The sequence below is a fragment of the Mobula hypostoma genome, chromosome 1 (assembly GCF_963921235.1).
Source record: "Mobula hypostoma chromosome 1, sMobHyp1.1, whole genome shotgun sequence".
Lineage (NCBI taxonomy): Eukaryota > Metazoa > Chordata > Chondrichthyes > Myliobatiformes > Myliobatidae > Mobula > Mobula hypostoma.
In genome coordinates, this window is record NC_086097.1 from 31,925,830 (window position 1) to 31,946,301 (window position 20,472).

A 20,472-nucleotide genomic window follows, 5' to 3' on the forward strand; every position below is an offset into this window, starting at 1 on the left:
GTTTATTCAGGGTGAGGGTCACTGTGCAACTGTACAGAGTCACTGTTTATTCAGGGTGAGGGTCACTGTGCAACTGTACAGAGTCGCTGTTTATTCAGGGTGAGGGTCACTGTGCAACTGTACAGAGTCACTGTTTATTCAGGGTGAGGGTCACTGTGCAACTGTACAGAGTCGCTGTTTATTCAGGGTGAGGGTCACTGTGCAACTGTACAGAGTCACTGTTTATTCAGGGTGAGGGTCACTGTGCAACTGTACAGAGTCGCTGTTTATTCAGGGTGAGGGTCACTGTGCAACTGTACAGAGTCACTGTTTATTCAGGGTGAGGGTCACTGCAACTGTACAGAATCGCTGTTTATTCAGGGTGAGGGTCACTGAGCAACTGTACAGAGTCGCTGTTTATTCAGGGTGAGGGTCACTGTGTAACTGTACAGAGTCGCTGTTTATTCAGGGTGAGGGTCACTGTGCAACTGTACAGAGTCGCTGTTTATTCAGGGTGAGGGTCACTGTGCAGCTGTACAGAGTCGCTGTCTATTCAGGGTGAGGGTCACTGTGCAGCTGTACAGAGTCGCTGTCTATTCAGGGTGAGGGTCACTGTGCAGCTGTACAGAGTCGCTGTCTATTCAGGGTGAGGGTCACTGTGCAGCTGTACAGAGTCGCTGTCTATTCAGGGTGAGGGTCACTGTGCAGCTGTACAGAGTCGCTGTCTATTCAGGGTGAGGGTCACTGTGCAGCTGTACAGAGTCGCTGTCTATTCAGGGTGAGGGTCACTGTGCAGCTGTACAGAGTCGCTGTCTATTCAGGGTGAGGGTCACTGTGCAGCTGTACAGAGCCGCTGTCTATTCAGGGTGAGGGTCACTGTGCAACTGTACAGAGTCGCTGTCTATTCAGGGTGAGGGTCAGTCACTGTGCAGCTGTACAGAGCCGCTGTCTATTCCGGGTGAGGGTCACTGTGCAGCTGTACAGAGTCGCTGTCTATTCAGGGTGAGGGTCAGTCACTGTGCAGCTGTACAGAGTCGCTGTCTATTCCGGGTGAGGGTCACTGTGCAGCTGTACAGAGTCGCTGTCTATTCAGGGTGAGGGTCAGTCACTGTGCAGCTGTACAGAGTCGCTGTCTATTCCGGGTGAGGGTCACTGTGCAGCTGTACAGAGTCGCTGTCTATTCAGGGTGAGGGTCAGTCACTGTGCAGCTGTACAGAGTCGCTGTCTATTCCGGGTGAGGGTCACTGTGCAGCTGTACAGAGTCGCTGTCTATTCCGGGTGAGGGTCACTGTGCAGCTGTACAGAGTCGCTGTCTATTCAGGGTGAGGGTCACTGTGTAACTGTACAGAGTCACTGTCTATTCAGGGTGAGGGTCACTGTGCAACTGTACAGAGTCACTGTCTATTCAGGGTGAGGGTCACTGTGCAGCTGTACAGAGTCACTGTCTATTCAGGGTGAGGGTCACTGTGCAGCTGTACAGAGTCGCTGTCTATTCAGGGTGAGGGTCACTGTGCAGCTGTACAGAGCCGCTGTCTATTCAGGGTGAGGGTCACTGTGCAACTGTACAGAGTCGCTGTCTATTCAAGGTGAGGGTCAGTCACTGTGCAGCTGTACAGAGCCGCTGTCTATTCCGGGTGAGGGTCACTGTGCAGCTGTACAGAGTCGCTGTCTATTCAGGGTGAGGGTCAGTCACTGTGCAGCTGTACAGAGCCGCTGTCTATTCCGGGTGAGGGTCACTGTGCAGCTGTACAGAGTCGCTGTCTATTCAGGGTGAGGGTCAGTCACTGTGCAGCTGTACAGAGTCGCTGTCTATTCCGGGTGAGGGTCACTGTGCAGCTGTACAGAGTCGCTGTCTATTCAGGGTGAGGGTCAGTCACTGTGCAGCTGTACAGAGTCGCTGTCTATTCCGGGTGAGGGTCACTGTGCAGCTGTACAGAGTCGCTGTCTATTCAGGGTGAGGGTCAGTCACTGTGCAGCTGTACAGAGTCGCTGTCTATTCCGGGTGAGGGTCACTGTGCAGCTGTACAGAGTCGCTGTCTATTCAGGGTGAGGGTCAGTCACTGTGCAGCTGTACAGAGTCGCTGTCTATTCCGGGTGAGGATCACTGTGCAGCTGTACAGAGTCGCTGTCTATTCAGGGTGAGGGTCAGTCACTGTGCAGCTGTACAGAGTCGCTGTCTATTCCGGGTGAGGGTCACTGTGCAGCTGTACAGAGTCGCTGTCTATTCAGGGTGAGGGTCAGTCACTGTGCAGCTGTACAGAGTCGCTGTCTATTCCGGGTGAGGGTCACTGTGCAGCTGTACAGAGTCGCTGTCTATTCAGGGTGAGGGTCAGTCACTGTGCAGCTGTACAGAGTCGCTGTCTATTCCGGGTGAGGGTCACTGTGCAGCTGTACAGAGTCGCTGTCTATTCAGGGTGAGGGTCAGTCACTGTGCAGCTGTACAGAGTCGCTGTCTATTCCGGGTGAGGGTCACTGTGCAGCTGTACAGAGTCGCTGTCTATTCAGGGTGAGGGTCAGTCACTGTGCAGCTGTACAGAGTCGCTGTCTATTCCGGGTGAGGATCACTGTGCAGCTGTACAGAGTCGCTGTCTATTCAGGGTGAGGGTCAGTCACTGTGCAGCTGTACAGAGTCGCTGTCTATTCCGGGTGAGGGTCACTGTGCAGCTGTACAGAGTCGCTGTCTATTCAGGGTGAGGGTCACTGTGCAGCTGTACAGAGTCACTGTCTATTCAGGGTGAGGGTAACTGTGCAGCTGTACAGAGTCACTGTCTATTCAGGGTGAGGGTCACTGTGCAACTGTACAGAGTCACTGTCTATTCAGGGTGAGTGTCACTGAGCAGCTGTACAGAGTCACTGTCTATTCAGGGTGAGGGTCACTGAGCAGCTGTACAGAGTCGCTGTCTATTCAGGGTGAGGGTCAGTCACTGTGCAGCTGTACAGAGTCGCTGTCTATTCTGGGTGAGGGTCACTGTGCAGCTGTACAGAATCGCTGTCTATTCAGGGTGAGGGTCAGTCACTGTGCAGCTGTACAGAGTCGCTGTCTATTCCGGGTGAGGGTCACTGTGCAGCTGTACAGAGTCGCTGTCTATTCAGGGTGAGGGTCAGTCACTGTGCAGCTGTACAGAGTCGCTGTCTATTCCGGGTGAGGGTCACTGTGCAGCTGTACAGAGTCGCTGTCTATTCAGGGTGAGGATCAGTCACTGTGCAGCTGTACAGAGTCGCTGTCTATTCCGGGTGAGGGTCACTGTGCAGCTGTACAGAGTCACTGTCTATTCAGGGTGAGGATCAGTCACTGTGCAGCTGTACAGAGTCGCTGTCTATTCCGGGTGAGGGTCACTGTGCAGCTGTACAGAGTCACTGTCTATTCAGGGTGAGGGTCACTGTGCAGCTGTACAGAGTCACTGTCTATTCAGGGTGAGGGTCACTGAGCAGCTGTACAGAGTCACTGTCTATTCAGGGTGAGGGTCACTGAGCAACTGTACAGAGTCACTGTCTATTCAGGGTGAGGGTCACTGTGCAGCTGTACAGAGTCACTGTCTATTCAGGGTGAGGGTCACTGTGCAACTGTACAGAGTCACTGTCTATTCAGGGTGAGGGTCACTGTGCAACTGTACAGAGTCACTGTCTATTCAGGGTGAGGGTCACTGTGCAACTGTACAGAGTCGCTGTCTATTCAGGGTGAGGGTCACTGAGCAACTGTACAGAGTCGCTGTCTATTCAGGGTGAGGGTCACTGTGTAACTGTACTGAGTCACTGTTTATTCAGGGTGAGGGTCAGCCACTGTGTAAATGTACAGAGTCTGTTTATTCAGGGTGAGGGTCACTGTGCAGCTGTACAGAGTCGCTGTCTATTCAGGGTGAGGGTCAGTCACTGTGCAGCTGTACAGAGCCGCTGTCTATTCCGGGTGAGGGTCACTGTGCAGCTGTACAGAGTCGCTGTCTATTCAGGGTGAGGGTCAGTCACTGTGCAGCTGTACAGAGTCGCTGTCTATTCCGGGTGAGGGTCACTGTGCAGCTGTACAGAGTCGCTGTCTATTCAGGGTGAGGGTCAGTCACTGTGCAGCTGTACAGAGTCGCTGTCTATTCCGGGTGAGGGTCACTGTGCAGCTGTACAGAGTCGCTGTCTATTCAGGGTGAGGGTCAGTCACTGTGCAGCTGTACAGAGTCGCTGTCTATTCCGGGTGAGGGTCACTGTGCAGCTGTACAGAGTCGCTGTCTATTCAGGGTGAGGGTCAGTCACTGTGCAGCTGTACAGAGTCGCTGTCTATTCCGGGTGAGGATCACTGTGCAGCTGTACAGAGTCGCTGTCTATTCAGGGTGAGGGTCAGTCACTGTGCAGCTGTACAGAGTCGCTGTCTATTCCGGGTGAGGGTCACTGTGCAGCTGTACAGAGTCGCTGTCTATTCAGGGTGAGGGTCACTGTGCAGCTGTACAGAGTCACTGTCTATTCAGGGTGAGGGTAACTGTGCAGCTGTACAGAGTCACTGTCTATTCAGGGTGAGGGTCACTGTGCAACTGTACAGAGTCACTGTCTATTCAGGGTGAGGGTCACTGAGCAGCTGTACAGAGTCACTGTCTATTCAGGGTGAGGGTCACTGAGCAGCTGTACAGAGTCGCTGTCTATTCAGGGTGAGGGTCAGTCACTGTGCAGCTGTACAGAGTCGCTGTCTATTCTGGGTGAGGGTCACTGTGCAGCTGTACAGAATCGCTGTCTATTCAGGGTGAGGGTCAGTCACTGTGCAGCTGTACAGAGTCGCTGTCTATTCCGGGTGAGGGTCACTGTGCAGCTGTACAGAGTCGCTGTCTTTTCAGGGTGAGGGTCAGTCACTGTGCAGCTGTACAGAGTCGCTGTCTATTCCGGGTGAGGGTCACTGTGCAGCTGTACAGAGTCGCTGTCTATTCAGGGTGAGGATCAGTCACTGTGCAGCTGTACAGAGTCGCTGTCTATTCCGGGTGAGGGTCACTGTGCAGCTGTACAGAGTCACTGTCTATTCAGGGTGAGGATCAGTCACTGTGCAGCTGTACAGAGTCGCTGTCTATTCCGGGTGAGGGTCACTGTGCAGCTGTACAGAGTCGCTGTCTATTCAGGGTGAGGGTCAGTCACTGTGCAGCTGTACAGAGCCGCTGTCTATTCCGGGTGAGGGTCACTGTGCAGCTGTACAGAGTCGCTGTCTATTCAGGGTGAGGGTCAGTCACTGTGCAGCTGTACAGAGTCGCTGTCTATTCCGGGTGAGGGTCACTGTGCAGCTGTACAGAGTCGCTGTCTATTCAGGGTGAGGGTCAGTCACTGTGCAGCTGTACAGAGTCGCTGTCTATTCCGGGTGAGGGTCACTGTGCAGCTGTACAGAGTCGCTGTCTATTCAGGGTGAGGGTCAGTCACTGTGCAGCTGTACAGAGTCGCTGTCTATTCCGGGTGAGGGTCACTGTGCAGCTGTACAGAGTCGCTGTCTATTCAGGGTGAGGGTCAGTCACTGTGCAGCTGTACAGAGTCGCTGTCTATTCCGGGTGAGGGTCACTGTGCAGCTGTACAGAGTCGCTGTCTATTCAGGGTGAGGGTCAGTCACTGTGCAGCTGTACAGAGTCGCTGTCTATTCCGGGTGAGGGTCACTGTGCAGCTGTACAGAGTCGCTGTCTATTCAGGGTGAGGGTCACTGTGCAGCTGTACAGAGTCGCTGTCTATTCAGGGTGAGGGTCACTGTGCAACTGTACAGAGTCACTGTCTATTCAGGGTGAGGGTCACTGAGCAGCTGTACAGAGTCGCTGTCTATTCAGGGTGAGGGTCAGTCACTGTGCAGCTGTACAGAGTCGCTGTCTATTCCGGGTGAGGGTCACTGTGCAGCTGTACAGAGTCGCTGTCTATTCAGGGTGAGGGTCAGTCACTGTGCAGCTGTACAGAGTCGCTGTCTATTCCGGGTGAGGGTCACTGTGCAGCTGTACAGAGTCGCTGTCTATTCAGGGTGAGGGTCAGTCATTGTGCAGCTGTACAGAGTCGCTGTCTATTCCGGGTGAGGGTCACTGTGCAGCTGTACAGAGTCGCTGTCTATTCAGGGTGAGGGTCAGTCACTGTGCAGCTGTACAGAGTCGCTGTCTATTCCGGGTGAGGGTCACTGTGCAGCTGTACAGAGTCACTGTCTATTCAGGGTGAGGGTCACTGTGCAGCTGTACAGAGTCACTGTCTATTCAGGGTGAGGGTCACTGTGCAGCTGTACAGAGTCACTGTCTATTCAGGGTGAGGGTCACTGTGCAGCTGTACAGAGTCACTGTCTATTCAGGGTGAGGGTCACTGTGCAACTGTACAGAGTCACTGTCTATTCAGGGTGAGGGTCACTGAGCAGCTGTACAGAGTCACTGTCTATTCAGGGTGAGGGTCAGTCACTGTGTAACTGTACAGAGTCACTGTCTATTCAGGGTGAGGGTCACTGAGCAGCTGTACAGAGTCACTGTCTATTCAGGGTGAGGGTCACTGAGCAGCTGTACAGAGTCACTGTTTATTCAGGGTGAGGGTCACTGTGTAACTGTACAGAGTCGCTGTCTATTCAGGGTGAGGGTCACTGAGCAACTGTACAGAGTCACTGTCTATTCAGGGTGAGGGTCACTGTGTAACTGTACAGAGTCACTGTCTATTCAGGGTGAGGGTCACTGAGCAGCTGTACAGAGTCACTGTCTATTCAGGGTGAGGGTCACTGAGCAGCTGTACAGAGTCACTGTCTATTCAGGGTGAGGGTCACTGAGCAACTGTACAGAGTCACTGTCTATTCAGGGTGAGGGTCACTGTGTAACTGTACAGAGTCACTGTCTATTCAGGGTGAGGGTCACTGTGTAACTGTACAGAGTCACTGTCTATTCAGGGTGAGGGTCACTGTGCAACTGTACAGAGTCACTGTCTATTCAGGGTGAGGGTCACTGTGCAACTGTACAGAGTCGCTGTCTATTCAGGGTGAGGGTCACTGTGTAACTGTACTGAGTCACTGTTTATTCAGGGTGAGGGTCAGCCACTGTGTAACTGTACAGAGTCTGTTTATTCAGGGTGAGGGTCACTGTGCAACTGTACAGAGTCACTGTTTATTCAGGGTGAGGGTCACTGTGTAACTGTACAGAGTCACTGTCTATTCAGGGTGAGGGTCACTGTGTAACTGTACAGAGTCACTGTATATTCAGGGTGAGGGTCACTGTGCAACTGTACAGAGTCACTGTTTATTCAGGGTGAGGGTCACTGTGCAGCTGTACAGAGTCACTGTCTATTCAGGGTGAGGGTCACTGTGTAACTGTACAGAGTCACTGTTTATTCAGGGTGAGGGTCACTGAGTAACTGTACAGAGTCACTGTTTATTCAGGGGGAGGGTCACTCACTGTGTAACTGTACAGAATCAGTGTTTATTCAGAATAGCCCGTAAGTGTTGTCGTGTTTGCTGTGCTAACCTAGCCTGCCCACATTCTCTGATTTCGGAATACTGGGTGAAACTGGAGCGGTTGGAGCGGAATAAGGAAACCCATGCTGGGTCACTGGTGCGGTGTAGCATTATACTAACTGCTATACTACCGTGCCACCCTATCCCCTTGTGTCAGCATTTTCGGCGGGGGTGGGGGGCACTGTAACCTTGCAAATCAGGGTCTCTCTGCACATCCTTTTGTAGGTCTCTGCAACTTACTCAATGTTTCCTGAATTAGACTCCTGGAGTACATTACCTCAAATCTGTCTGGATTAAATCCCACCTGCCACTGCTCCGTCCAACTTTCCAGATGTTCTGTGTCCTGCTGTGTCTTTAGACAAATTTTTTTGTTATCTACAGCTCTGCAAACTTTTATGTTGTCAGCAAACTTACTAATCAGATGCCTTATATGCTCATTTATATATGTATTACAAACAGGAAAGGTCTCAGTGCCAACCCTTGCAAACAACACTTTTATAGAGAGAAGTCGTTCCATCACTATCTTCTGGATTTATCACTTCAGCAAATTAGGGTGAAATGAATGTGCCCTGGTTCCTTTGTGTCTTAACCTTTTGGCTCAACCTCCTGTGTGGAATGTGGGCATAGGACAGTACAGTCCTTCAGCTGTCATTTCTGCATGGCATCATAGCATTGTGGTTAACGTAATGTTTTACAGGGCCAGCAATTGGAAATTCAGGGTTCAATTCCTGCTCCAGTCTATAAGGATTTGTACATTCTCCCCAGGCCCACTTAGGTCTCCTCCGTGTGCTCCAGTTTCCACCCACATTCCAGAGATGTAAGGGTTAGAGTTAGTGAGTGTGAGCATGAAATGTGTCCTCAGCATATCCTCGGACTGTGCTGATCACCGATGTAAACGATGCATTTCACTATGACAAATGAATCTAATCTTTCATCTTGTAACTATCTAAACTAATTCTGTCTGCCTTTCATATATCTTTATAAAAGCCTCTAAAACACGACAATCATCGCATTCCAGGCACCCAACATTCTTTATGGGGAAAATAAAACTTACCCAAACACATCTCCTTTAAACTTTCACCCTCTTACCTTAAACCTAAGCTATCTGCCCAGTCCATGCCTTTCATAATGTTATAAATCTCTTTCAAGTCTCCCCTCAGCCTTTGCCACTCCGGAGAAAACGACCCAACTTTTTCCAACCTTTCCTCATAGCTAATATACTCCAATCCAGGCAGTGTCCTGACAAAAGCCATATGAAAAGACAGGAGTCTACAGAAAGTGGTGGATACAGGCCCGTCCATCACAGGCAAAGCCCTTCCCACTATTGAGCACATTTACATGGAGCACTGCCACAAGAAAGCATCAAAGTCTCCAGTATCCAAGCCATGCCCTCTTCTTGCTACTACCATCAGACAAGAGGTACAGGAACCTTGTGTCCCACAGCATAAGGTTCAGGAATAGTTATTACTCTTCACCCATCAGGCTCCTGAATGAGAGAGGATGACTTCATGTGCCTCAACACTGAACTGATTCCACAACTAATGGACTCACTTTCAAGGACTCTATAACTCAGTTTCTCAATATTCTTTATACTTATTTATTGTTATTATTTTTTATATTTGCACAGTTTGTCATCCTTTGCGTTGTTTATCCATTTTTGTTTGTGTTCATTGATTCTATTGTGTTTCTTTGTGTGTGCAGTGAACGCCCACAAGAAAATAAATCTTGGGGTTTTATATGGTGACATATATGTACTTTGATAATAAATTTACTTTGAACTTTGAACCAGTGTGGATAACTTCACTCACCTCAACTCTGAACTGATTTTATGACCTACAGACTCACTTTCAAGACCTTTTGTTCTTAGTTTTTTTTATGTGCAGTGTGTCTTTTGCACATTGTTGTTTATAGATTTTTCATAAATTATATTGTATTTCTTTTTCCCTGTAAATGTCTGCAAGAAATAAAAACTCAAGGTTATATATGGTGGCATTAAATAAATTTGCAATGAACTTTGTTTATTGCCTTAAAAGAATCTTGGTCAGGTTTGTGAGAGATGTGATCTCGGCTCTAAAACTGCATCTGCTTTCCATGTGAACGTAAATTCTGTCCCTCAGCAGTGATTAGAACGTGGAGCGTTCTAGCACAGTACAGATCCTTCGGTCCACGATGTTGTGCCAACATTTTAACCTACTCTAAGATCACAGAGTCGTAGAAAACTACTGTGCAGAAACAGGCCCTTCAGCCTATCTAATGTGTGCCGAACAATTTACACTGCCTAGTCCTATCGACATGCACCCGGACCACAGCCCTCCGTACCCTTCCCATCCATGTACCTATCCAAATCCGTACCCTTCCCATCTATGTACCTATCCAAATCCGTACCCTTCCCATCCATGTACCTATCCAAATTCTCTTAAATATTGAAATCAAAATCACACCCACCACTTGGACTGGCAGCTCATTCCACACTCTCACCACTCTCCGAGTGAAGAAGTTTTCCCTTCCTGAAGTCCACAATCAATTCCTTGGTCTTGCTACCATTGAGTGCAAGGTTGTTGTTTCGGCACCACTCAACCAGCTGACCTATCTCACTCCTGTCCGCCTTCTCACCACTCTCTGGAACTCTGTCAGCAATAGTTGTGTCATCGGCAAATTTATAGATGGCGTTTGAGCTGTACCTACCACACAGTCGTGGTTGTAGAGAAAGTAGAGCAGTGGGCTATGCATGCATCCTTAAAGTGCATCAGTTCTCTGGACCTTCTCCAATACCAGCACATCTTATCTTAGACAGGGGAGGCCAAAACTGCTCACTGTACTCTGTGTGGTCTGATCAATGCTTTATAAAACCCCAACATTACATCCCTGCTTTTATTTTCTCAATACGAATGCTAATGCTGCGTTTGCCTTCCGATGATAATCTACATTGTTCTGTTGATTTGCAAACATGGCTGTATTTATTGTTGTGTTTATTGTTGCCACGTATGCTCTGAGTTTCATGTGAGCAGAGAATTTCATTGCACCCTGGTGTATGTGATCATATACTCAGCTCAATCTCTTTCTAATTCCACACTGATCTACACTGGCTAAAATGACAGCATAAGGGGAATAAGCTGATTTTGGCCATTCCCACTATAATATTGGAGGTGATAATTTATGCAATAAGTTTTTCTTTAATGGATTCACCGGTAGGAAGATGCTTTGTGGTCTTGAAGTGTGCATAGATCGGTATAAACAACGATTCCATAAGGTTTCTGCAACCTCAGGGCACCCTGGTGTCACTGAAATATTCACTCCCATATAAAATGGTAAATTGGTTTTATTATTGTCACATGTATTGAGATACAGTGAAAACCCAGTCTCGTATTCTGTTCAGACAGACCTCTCATTACAACAGTGCATTGAGGTAGTACAAAGTAAAGCAATGACAGAATGCAGAATAAAGTGTAACAGTTACAGAGAAAATGCAGTGCAGGCAGGCAATAAGGTGCAAGACCATAATGAGTTAGATCGTGAGGTCAGAAGTCCAGCTTATGGTATAAGTGGACCATTCAACAGTCTTATGACAGTGGTATAGGTCTCTTTAAGCCTGGTGATATGTGTGTTCATGCTTTTGTATCTTCTGCCTGATGGGAGGGGGAAGAAGAGAGAGTGTCTGGGATAGCTTGGGTTTGTGATTATACTGGCTGCTCCCCCAAGACAACGAGAAGTGTGGAGATGGAGTGGGCTTCTTGTCCGCAGAGGAGTGAGTGGGATAAATATCAGTGTGGATTGTGTAAAGATTTTCAGTAGTCGATTGCTCGGAAAGGATAGAGGGAGTCTGCTTGTCTCCCGTGGTGTGAGCAGTGCGGTGGGCTGGTGTCTGGGCATTGGACGTTGGATCTGGAGATGGGAGAATGACTCCCACTACTACGGTTGGGGTAATCAAATCTGGACCCAGCAAAGTGGCAATTCTGAAACTTCTTCCTGTTGGTACTTAGACACCAAGGAGTCATTCCACCCACTAGGTCTCAACAGATTAAAGATTAGCTTTATTGTCACATGTTCTTTGAAACATAAAAACAGACAGTGAAATATGGCGTTTATGTCAACGACTAACAAGGGTTTGCTGGGGGCTGCCCCCAAGTGTCTCCAAGTTTCCGGCATGAACAACTTTCTAACGCTGACCTGTGTGTCTTTGGAATGTGGGAGGAAACCCAACTGGTAATCGAGAGAACATAAATATTCTGCATTCTTTTTACTATCTTAGTGTACCCCTTATAATTTTGTATACCTCTATCAAACCTCTCTTTATGAATTCAATTGAACTGACTTTATTTCTTACATCCTTCACATACATGAGGAGTAAAAATCTTTATATTATGTCTCTGTCTAAATGTGCAATGTGCAATCATAGTAATTTATAATAATTTATAGTAAATAGAACAGTCATTGTAATATAGAGTACACTCAAATCAGCGTGTTAATCAGTCTGATGGCCTGGTGGAAGAAGCTGCCCCAGAGCCTGTTGGTCCTGGCTCTGCTTTTATACTGCGGTACCATTTCCCGGATGGTAGCGGCTGGAACAGTTTGTTGTTGGGGTGACTTGGGTCTCCAATGATCCTTTGGGCCCTTTTTTACACACCTGTCCTTGTAAGTGTCCTGAATCATGGGAAGTTCACAGCCACAGATGCACTGGGTTGTCCGCACCACTCTCTGTAAAGTCCTGCAATTAAGGGAGGTACAGTTCCCATATCAGGCAGTGATGCAGCCAGTCAGGATGCTCTCAAATATGCCCCTGTAGGAAGTTCTTAGGATTTGGGGGCCCATACCAGACTTCCTCAACCGTCTGAGGTGAAAGAGGTGCTGTTGTGCCTTTTTCACTACACAGATCCTCCTGCACCCCAGGGAATGAAGTCCTAATCTGTGCAACCTTTCCCTGTATCTCAGGTCCTCAAGTACCGGCAACATCATTGTAAATCTTCTCTACACTATTTCAATCTTATTGACATTTTCCCTTTAAGTAGGTAACCAAAACTGCTCACAATACTCCAGATTTGGTCTCACCAACATCTTGTACAACATCAACATAGCATCTTTAAACTTATTGTCTTGTTCCAGGACACAACGCCTACATCTGCCCGGCTACCAACCAGTGCACGATAGACAAGAACCGACGGAAAAGCTGCCAGGCCTGCAGACTCCGCAAGTGTTATGAAGTCGGGATGATGAAATCAGGTGAGTGGTCGTACTGAGGGTGACAGGGCGCTGTAATACCGACTTGTAAAGATGTAACGTTGAGTTTTTATAATGCTTTGGTCAGAATGCTGTTGGAGTATTGTGAGCTGTCTCGGGCCCCTTAACTAAAAGAGGATGTGCTGGCATTGGAGAGGAGCAAAAGGAGGTTCACGAAAATGATTTCTGGATTAAAAGGTTTAACATATGAGGAATGTTTGATGACTCCAGCCTGCAATCATTTAGTTTAAGAGAATGGGGGGGGGGTCATCATTGAAACCTATTGGATATTGAAAGGCTTAGATAGAGTGGAGGTGGAGAGGATGTTTCCTTTAGTGGAGGAGTCTAGGACTAGAGGGCACAGCTTCAGAATAGAAGGATGTCCCTTTAGAACAGAGACGAGGAGGGATTGCTTCAGGCAGAGAGTGGTGAATTTGTGGAAGTCATTATCTCAGATGGCTGTGGAGACCAAGTCACTGGGTATATTTAAAGCGGAGATAAATGGGTTCTTGATTAGTAAGGCTGCAGAAGGTTACAGGGGGAAGGCAGGAGGATGGTGGTGAGAGGGACAATTAGTCAGCCATGATGAGATGGTGAAGCCGATTTGATGGGCCAGATAATCTAATTCTGCTCCTATCTCTGGTGGTATGATGGAATGCTGCAGAATGGCAACTTAGTGGGTATGAGGGGTCGGCCTTGGGTGGAGATGAGGCAAGGATAACCAAATCAAGGTTTATGTAATGCTGCATAGAGCTGGAGACTGGGAGATGCAGGGTACATCCAGCAGGGGACAGGGGCTTCCAGCCGAGGGCATCACAATCAGTAGTCCATCGTCTTTATCACCACTGTCTGACAGATGCCGTGTGAAACGTGTCACGTGACAACAGTGTACAGAGCAAGGCTTAATTGCTGTAGGTTTCAAAAATAATTAATTAATTGGATGCAATAGTGTCTTTTAAGAGTCTCGTAGATAGCTACATGGAGCTGAGAAAATTAGAGGGCTCTGCGCTAGGGAAATTCTAGGCAGTTTCTAGAGTAGGTTGCATGGCCTGCAATGTGCTGTAGATTTCTATGTTCTATGTCGAAAAGGGGAATAAGGAAGTAGTGTTCAGAATTTCAAAGACGCAGGGTTAGGGTGATAAGTTGTGGGTGTGCTATGTCGATGCCGGTAACTTGTGGCTGCCCCCAGTACTGTGTCAGTCGTTGAGGCAACATGTCATATTTCACCCCATGTTTCAATGTACATGTGACAAATAAAGCAAACTTTTATTAAAGATGGGAGCAGGGAGAATGTGGGCCTTCCTCCCAAAAGATGTGGTCAAAGGATGATGGCAGAGGTGTTTTCAAAAGGAAATCGGATGAATGGAGGAGAGAAGAAGTGACAAAAAGATTGGATAAATGATGGACGTGGGTCTGCGGAGTGTTGGGAGATCCCATGAAGGGTGTAGCTACATTGATCATTGTGTATTTGTACAGAGTCACTGTTTAATCAGGACGAGAGTCACTGTGTAACTGTGCAGAGCCACTGTGTGATTGTACAGAGTCGCTCTTTATTTAGGCAAGAGTTGCTATGTGACTGTACAGAGTTGCTGTTTATTTCAGGTGAGGGTCACTGATTATGCAACTGCATAGGGTGAAACTCCCACTGCAGGAGATACCCCAGCTTTAGCAGGAGTTTTTGCGAGTCTGGGGATTAGTCACATCCAGACAGAGTGCTCCTGTGCCAGTGGGGAGTGGTGCTGTGCAGGTGAAGCAGACTGGTCCCCATCTCATCTCAGTGGGTGTCAGGGAGCCTTGGGAGTGTGGAGAGACCCAGGCTGTGCTAACGCCCAACTCAGCTCATGGGACCCAAGGCCCGAAAGTTCTCTCGGGGGAGGGTCCCACATAGCATAGGCCATCTTGTGGAGATGCCCGCCATACTGTTTTGTGACATGCAAGGCAGTTCTTGTACAGGCTACTCTTGAACACCTTTCGTTTCCTTGCCATAGAGGTCTGTTTTACCATCTGGCAATCAGGGATGTCCCTAGTGGAAGTCTCTCTTTGTAAGGGTCCTTCCCCTATACATTGGGGACCTGAGATGGAAGGTGTTGCATAGGGTAGTGCCCTGTCAGGGTGCGGGTCACTGTGTAACTGTAGAGAGTCACTGTGTAACTGCACAGAGTCACTGTTTGTTCAGGGTGAGGGTCACTGTGTAACTGTACAGAGTCACTGTGTAACTGTACAGAGTCACTGTTTGTTCAGGGTGAGGGTCACTGTGTAACTGTACAGAGTCACTGTTTGTTCAGGGTGAGGGTCACTGTGTAACTGTACAGAGTCACTGTTTGTTCAGGGTGAGGGTCACTGTGTAACTGTACAGAGTCACTGTGTAACTGCACAGAGTCACTGTTTGTTCAGGGCGAGGGTCACTCACTGTGTAACTGTACAGAGTCACAGTTTATTCAGGGTGAGGGTCACTCCATATGCACTATAGAGGGTCATTCTGTACTTAGGTTAAGGATCACACACCTGGGGTTCAGCATTTACCAGAGTGGATGAGATGACTGTGTGATTATCCCCCCTCCTCCCTCGCTCCCTCTCCCCTTGATTGTGCCTCTCTCTATCTCTCCAACTCTATATCACACTTTTGCTGCCCAACTGTCCGATTGCCTGTCTGTCCATTCCTCCCCAGAACCATTCCACTTTATGCAACCCTCTCCGTTCGTCCCTCATGAAGACTGTGACTTCCCTCCAGGCCAGCTGCACATTCCCTGGAGCCGCTCCCGCAGGCTGGCTTACCGAGTCAGCAGTGGTACTGTAATATAGGATATTGTTGTTGTCGTCGTCCATTAACTCCCTCCCCGCACCTTGCGGGCTGTGCCCAAACTCCCCTCTCCCCCCATAGCTCGGCTGACTCCAAGAGACCCTTCTCCTGCAGTCAGAGCTCTCTGTGTCTGCGCCGGGGTGAGTTGCTTTAACAGATGTTTCACTCCATTTGCAAACATCTGGTGGGCCGCTCGAGGCAGGCGGAGAGGAGAAGATGGATTGTGTCTCAGTTGGTGGCCAGAGACAGTCAGACAAGAACAGAGCCTCTGCTTGCAGTCTGAGATGCATGTTAACTGGCCTTTTCCAAGAAGACAGTAATCCTTCACATTGACAGTACTGTCTCACCCAGTCAGTTCCAAGCTAATGTTTCCTCTGGCTGGCAAGGCTGGAACACTGGGTCTCCGTCTCTGAGTAACCGATGGAGACAGGAAGAAATATCTTCTCCTGCATGGTGTGTGAATCTTTGGATCTTTTCCCCAGGAATGATGCAACAGGATGGACCAAATTCTGTCTCTGGGAATGATATGGGGGAGGATAATACAGTGCTGGAGTCTCACAGCACAGGAAGAGGCTTTTCAGCCCAATGTGCCCATCTGGGCTAGTACCATTTACTACAGAGAACAGTACAGCACAAGAACAGATCCTGTGGCCCACAATGTTGTGCCTACCTCATTACAACGTTTACTAGTTCCGATTAAACTCTCTCCATATCCCTCTACTTTCTGCACATCTTTGTGCCCAAGAACTATTTAAATCCCTCCGTCGTCTCTGCCTCCACACCACCACTGGAGGCATATTCCAGGCATCCACCAATCTCTGTGTGAAAACACCTAGAACAATGCAGGCCCTTTGGCCTACGACCTTTTAACCTGCTCCAAGATCAAATCTAACCTTTCCACATGGGCCTCCATTTTCTGTCATCCATGTGCGTATCTAATTTTCTTAAACGTGTTTGTCAGTCTTTGTGTGTAGATTTTCATTGATTCTATTGCTTTTCTTAGTTTCCTGTAAATATCTGTAAGATGAATCTCAAAGTAATATATGCTGATTATATACGTACTTTGATAATAAATTTTACTTTGACTTAAATGTCCCTAATGTATCTGCCTTGACCACCACCCCCAGCAGCATGTTCCATACACCCACCACCCTCTTTGTTTAAAAGAACCTGCCTCTGGCATCCCCACCCATACTTTCCCCCAATCATCTTATGATTATACCCTCTCTTATCAGCCATTTCCCCTCTGGGCAGAAATTCTCAGGCTGTCCACACAGTCTATGCCTCTTATCATCTTGTACACTCCTATCAAGTCACCTCTAATCCTCCTTCACTCCAAAGAGACATGGTCTCTATTCCAGACTGCATCCTGGTAAAACGCCTCACTAACGTTTCTACGTCCTTCCTATAATGAGGTGACCAGGACTGAACACGATATTCCAAGTGTGGTCTAACCAGGGTTTTACGGAGCTGAAACATTATCTTGCACATCTCCCTTGAACTTAACCCCCTCATTTTAAGTGCATTTTCCCCGGTTTGACTCACTATTTCTATATGTGTACCTATCAAAATTTTTCTTAATGGTCTTGATGTGAAAATTTAGCCACAGTTTCACCAAATGCTGGAACAGGGTCTTCAGGCCTTTCTTCTGTTTGTTCACAGATCAGTCCACCACAGCCCCAGATTTGCTCAGTAGCTTGGTGGGGATATCTAAATGTTCCACCCTCTCTGCCCCAGAGGTCTGACCTCTGAGCCGAGTCTCTGCCCTGAGTCTCTGCCCTCCACCACCCAGGTTCCAGCATCTCCTAACTGAGCAAGCATCTCTGCTTCTCATCCTTCTCTCTCTCCTGCTGGTCCTCCAGTCTCTCAACACCCCCTTCTCCTCCCACCCCATCACCCACACACTTCTTCTGCTGGCTCCCTTCCCTTCCCCTCACCACTGTTCCTATCTGCCCTCCCACCTTCCCGATGTGGCTTCATCCTCCACCTTCCTGTCCTATCAGGTACCACCATCAGTAGCCCTCTGTCACCTCCACCTCTCACCTCCCAGCCTCGATCACTACCCCCTCACCTCCCAGCCTCAATCACTACCCCCTCACCTCCCAGCCTCTATCACTACCCCCTCACCTCCTCCATCTGCCTATCACCTCCCTCACCTGGATCCACCCATCACCTCCCTCACCTGGATCCACCCATCACCTCCCAGCCTCTATCACTACCACACCACCTCCTTCATCTGCCAGCATCTCCCTCACCTGGATCCACCCATCACCTGCCAGCCTCGATCACTACCACCCCACCTCCCCGCCTCTATCACTACTCCCTCACCTCTTCCATCTGCCAGCATCTCCCTCACCTGGATCCACCCATCACCTGCCAGCCTCGATCACTACCACCCCACCTCCCCGCCTCTATCACTACTCCCTCACCTCTTCCATCTGCCAGCATCTCCCTCACCTGGATCCACCCATCACCTGCCAGCCTCGATCACTACCACCCCACCTCCCCGCCTCTATCACTACTCCCTCACCTCTTCCATCTGCCAGCATCTCCCTCACCTGGATCCACCCATCACCTGCCAGCCTCGATCACTACCACCCCACCTCCCCGCCTCTATCACTACTCCCTCACCTCCTCCATCTGCCAGCATCTCCCTCACCTGGATCCACCCATCACCTGCCAGCCTCGATCACTACCACCCCACCTCCCCGCCTCTATCACTACCCCCTCACCTCCTCCATCTGCCAGCATCTCCCTCACCTGGATCCACCCATCACCTGCCAGCCTCGATCACTACCACCCCACCTCCCCGCCTCTATCACTACCCCCTCACCTCCTCCATCTGCCAGCATCTCCCTCACCTGGATCCACCCATCACCTGCCAGCCTCGATCACTACCACCCCACCTCCCCGCCTCTATCACTACCCCCTCACCTCCTCCATCTGCCAGCATCTCCCTCACCTGGATCCACCCATCACCTGCCAGCCTCGATCACTACCACCCCACCTCCCCGCCTCTATCACTACCCCCTCACCTCCTCCATCTGCCAGCATCTCCCCTCACCTGGATCCACCCATCACCTGCCAGCCTCGATCACTACCACCCCACCTCCCCGCCTCTATCACTACTCCCTCACCTCTTCCATCTGCCAGCATCTCCCTCACCTGGATCCACCCATCACCTGCCAGCCTCGATCACTACCACCCCACCTCCCCGCCTCTATCACTACCCCCTCACCTCCTCCATCTGCCAGCATCTCCCTCACCTGGATCCACCCATCACCTGCCAGCCTCGATCACTACCACCCCACCTCCCCGCCTCTATCACTACTCCCTCACCTCCTCCATCTGCCAGCATCTCCCTCACCTGGATCCACCCATCACCTGCCAGCCTCGATCACTACCACCCCACCTCCCCGCCTCTATCACTACCCCCTCACCTCCTCCATCTGCCAGCATCTCCCTCACCTGGATCCACCCATCACCTGCCAGCCTCGATCACTACCACCCCACCTCCCCGCCTCTATCACTACCCCCTCACCTCCTCCATCTGCCAGCATCTCCCTCACCTGGATCCACCCATCACCTGCCAGCCTCGATCACTACCACCCCACCTCCCCGCCTCTATCACTACCCCCTCACCTCCTCCATCTGCCAGCATCTCCCTCACCTGGATCCACCCATCACCTGCCAGCCTCGATCACTACCACCCCACCTCCCTGCCTCTATCACTACCCCCTCACCTCCTCCATCTGCCAGCATCTCCCTCACCTGGATCCACCCATCACCTGCCAGCCTCGATCACTACCACCCCACCTCCCCGCCTCTATCACTACCCCCTCACCTCCTCCATCTGCCAGCATCTCCCTCACCTGGATCCACCCATCACCTGCCAGCCTCGATCACTACCACCCCACCTCCCCGCCTCTATCACTACCCCCTCACCTCCTCCATCTGCCAGCATCTCCCTCACCTGGATCCACCCATCACCTCCCAGCTCTTGCTCCACCCCTTTCCCTCGCCTCTTTAAATTTACCATCTCTCCCTGTTTCTTTCCCCTTCCCCACCCACTCTATCTTAAAGATTAAAGAGAAAAAGGTTATCATTATTTGCCACATGTACATCAAAACATCGGAACGTACGTGAAATGTTGCATTTGAGTCAACAACCAACACAGCCGGAGGAGGTGCCGGGGGCAGCCGGCGAGTATGGCCATGTTTCAGGCACCAACGTAGCGTGCCCACATCTCTCTAACCTGAATCTGCACGGAGCATGGGAGGAAACCAGAGCACCCGGAGAAAACCTACACCGTTACGGTGAGAGTGTAACAGCAGTGGGAATTGAGTCCTTATCACTGGCACTGTAAAGCATTACGCTAGCCATTATGCTAACGTGCTGCCTAAAGCTGGGTCCTCTCTCCATCTGCTCTCCCTATCTCTCTCCCTTGGTTCCTTTCCTATCTGGTCCCACCATCTGCAGCCCCCTGTCACCTCCACCCATCATGTCCAGGACTCCACCACTATTACCCCCCCCCTTCCTTTCCTCCTCTCTCTGCCTATCACCGCTCCGCACTTGGATCCTCCTCCCTATCACTGCCAGCTCTCGCCACACTTCTTCTACCCATGTCTTGATACTGGCTATCATCCCCCTGACTTGCAGTCCAGGTGAAGGGTTTCGATCTGAAACGTTGACTGTCCACAGAGGTCGCCTGACCTGCTGAGCCACCCCAACAGTTTGTTAGTTGCTCAAGGAAGCAACTGCCCTGTCAGTCTCATGTGAGGCTGAGGGGTGACCTCATAAAAATGGATGGAATTATGAGAGGCATAGATCGAGTAGAGAGTTCTTTACCCAGAGTAGAAATGTCAAACGCCGCAGGGCATGGCTTTAGGGTGAGAGCGAAAAAGTGAATACCTGTAGGCTTCTCCACCTCAGGTTGGGTAAGACTAGAACTAGAGGTCATTGGCTTAGGGTGAAAGGTGAAATAGTCAATGGGAACTTGAGGGGGACCTTATTCACAGGCTGCATGGTAATGTAGTGGTTAGCATAACATTTTATAGTGCTGGCTGTAAAA

General features: G+C 49.8%; 1 protein-coding gene across 3 annotated transcripts in view; it reads left to right on the forward strand.

Annotated features, from left to right (window-relative positions):
* The window catches only part of LOC134345272 (estrogen receptor beta-like), a 139,088-nt gene that overhangs the window by 25,439 nt on the left and 93,177 nt on the right, over positions 1-20,472 (forward strand). For all 3 annotated transcript variants that reach the window (XM_063045699.1, XM_063045691.1, XM_063045682.1), the window contains exon 4: positions 12,488-12,604. In XM_063045699.1, the coding sequence (XP_062901769.1) occupies positions 12,488-12,604 (117 nt within the window). The remainder of the gene's footprint in view (positions 1-12,487; positions 12,605-20,472) is intronic.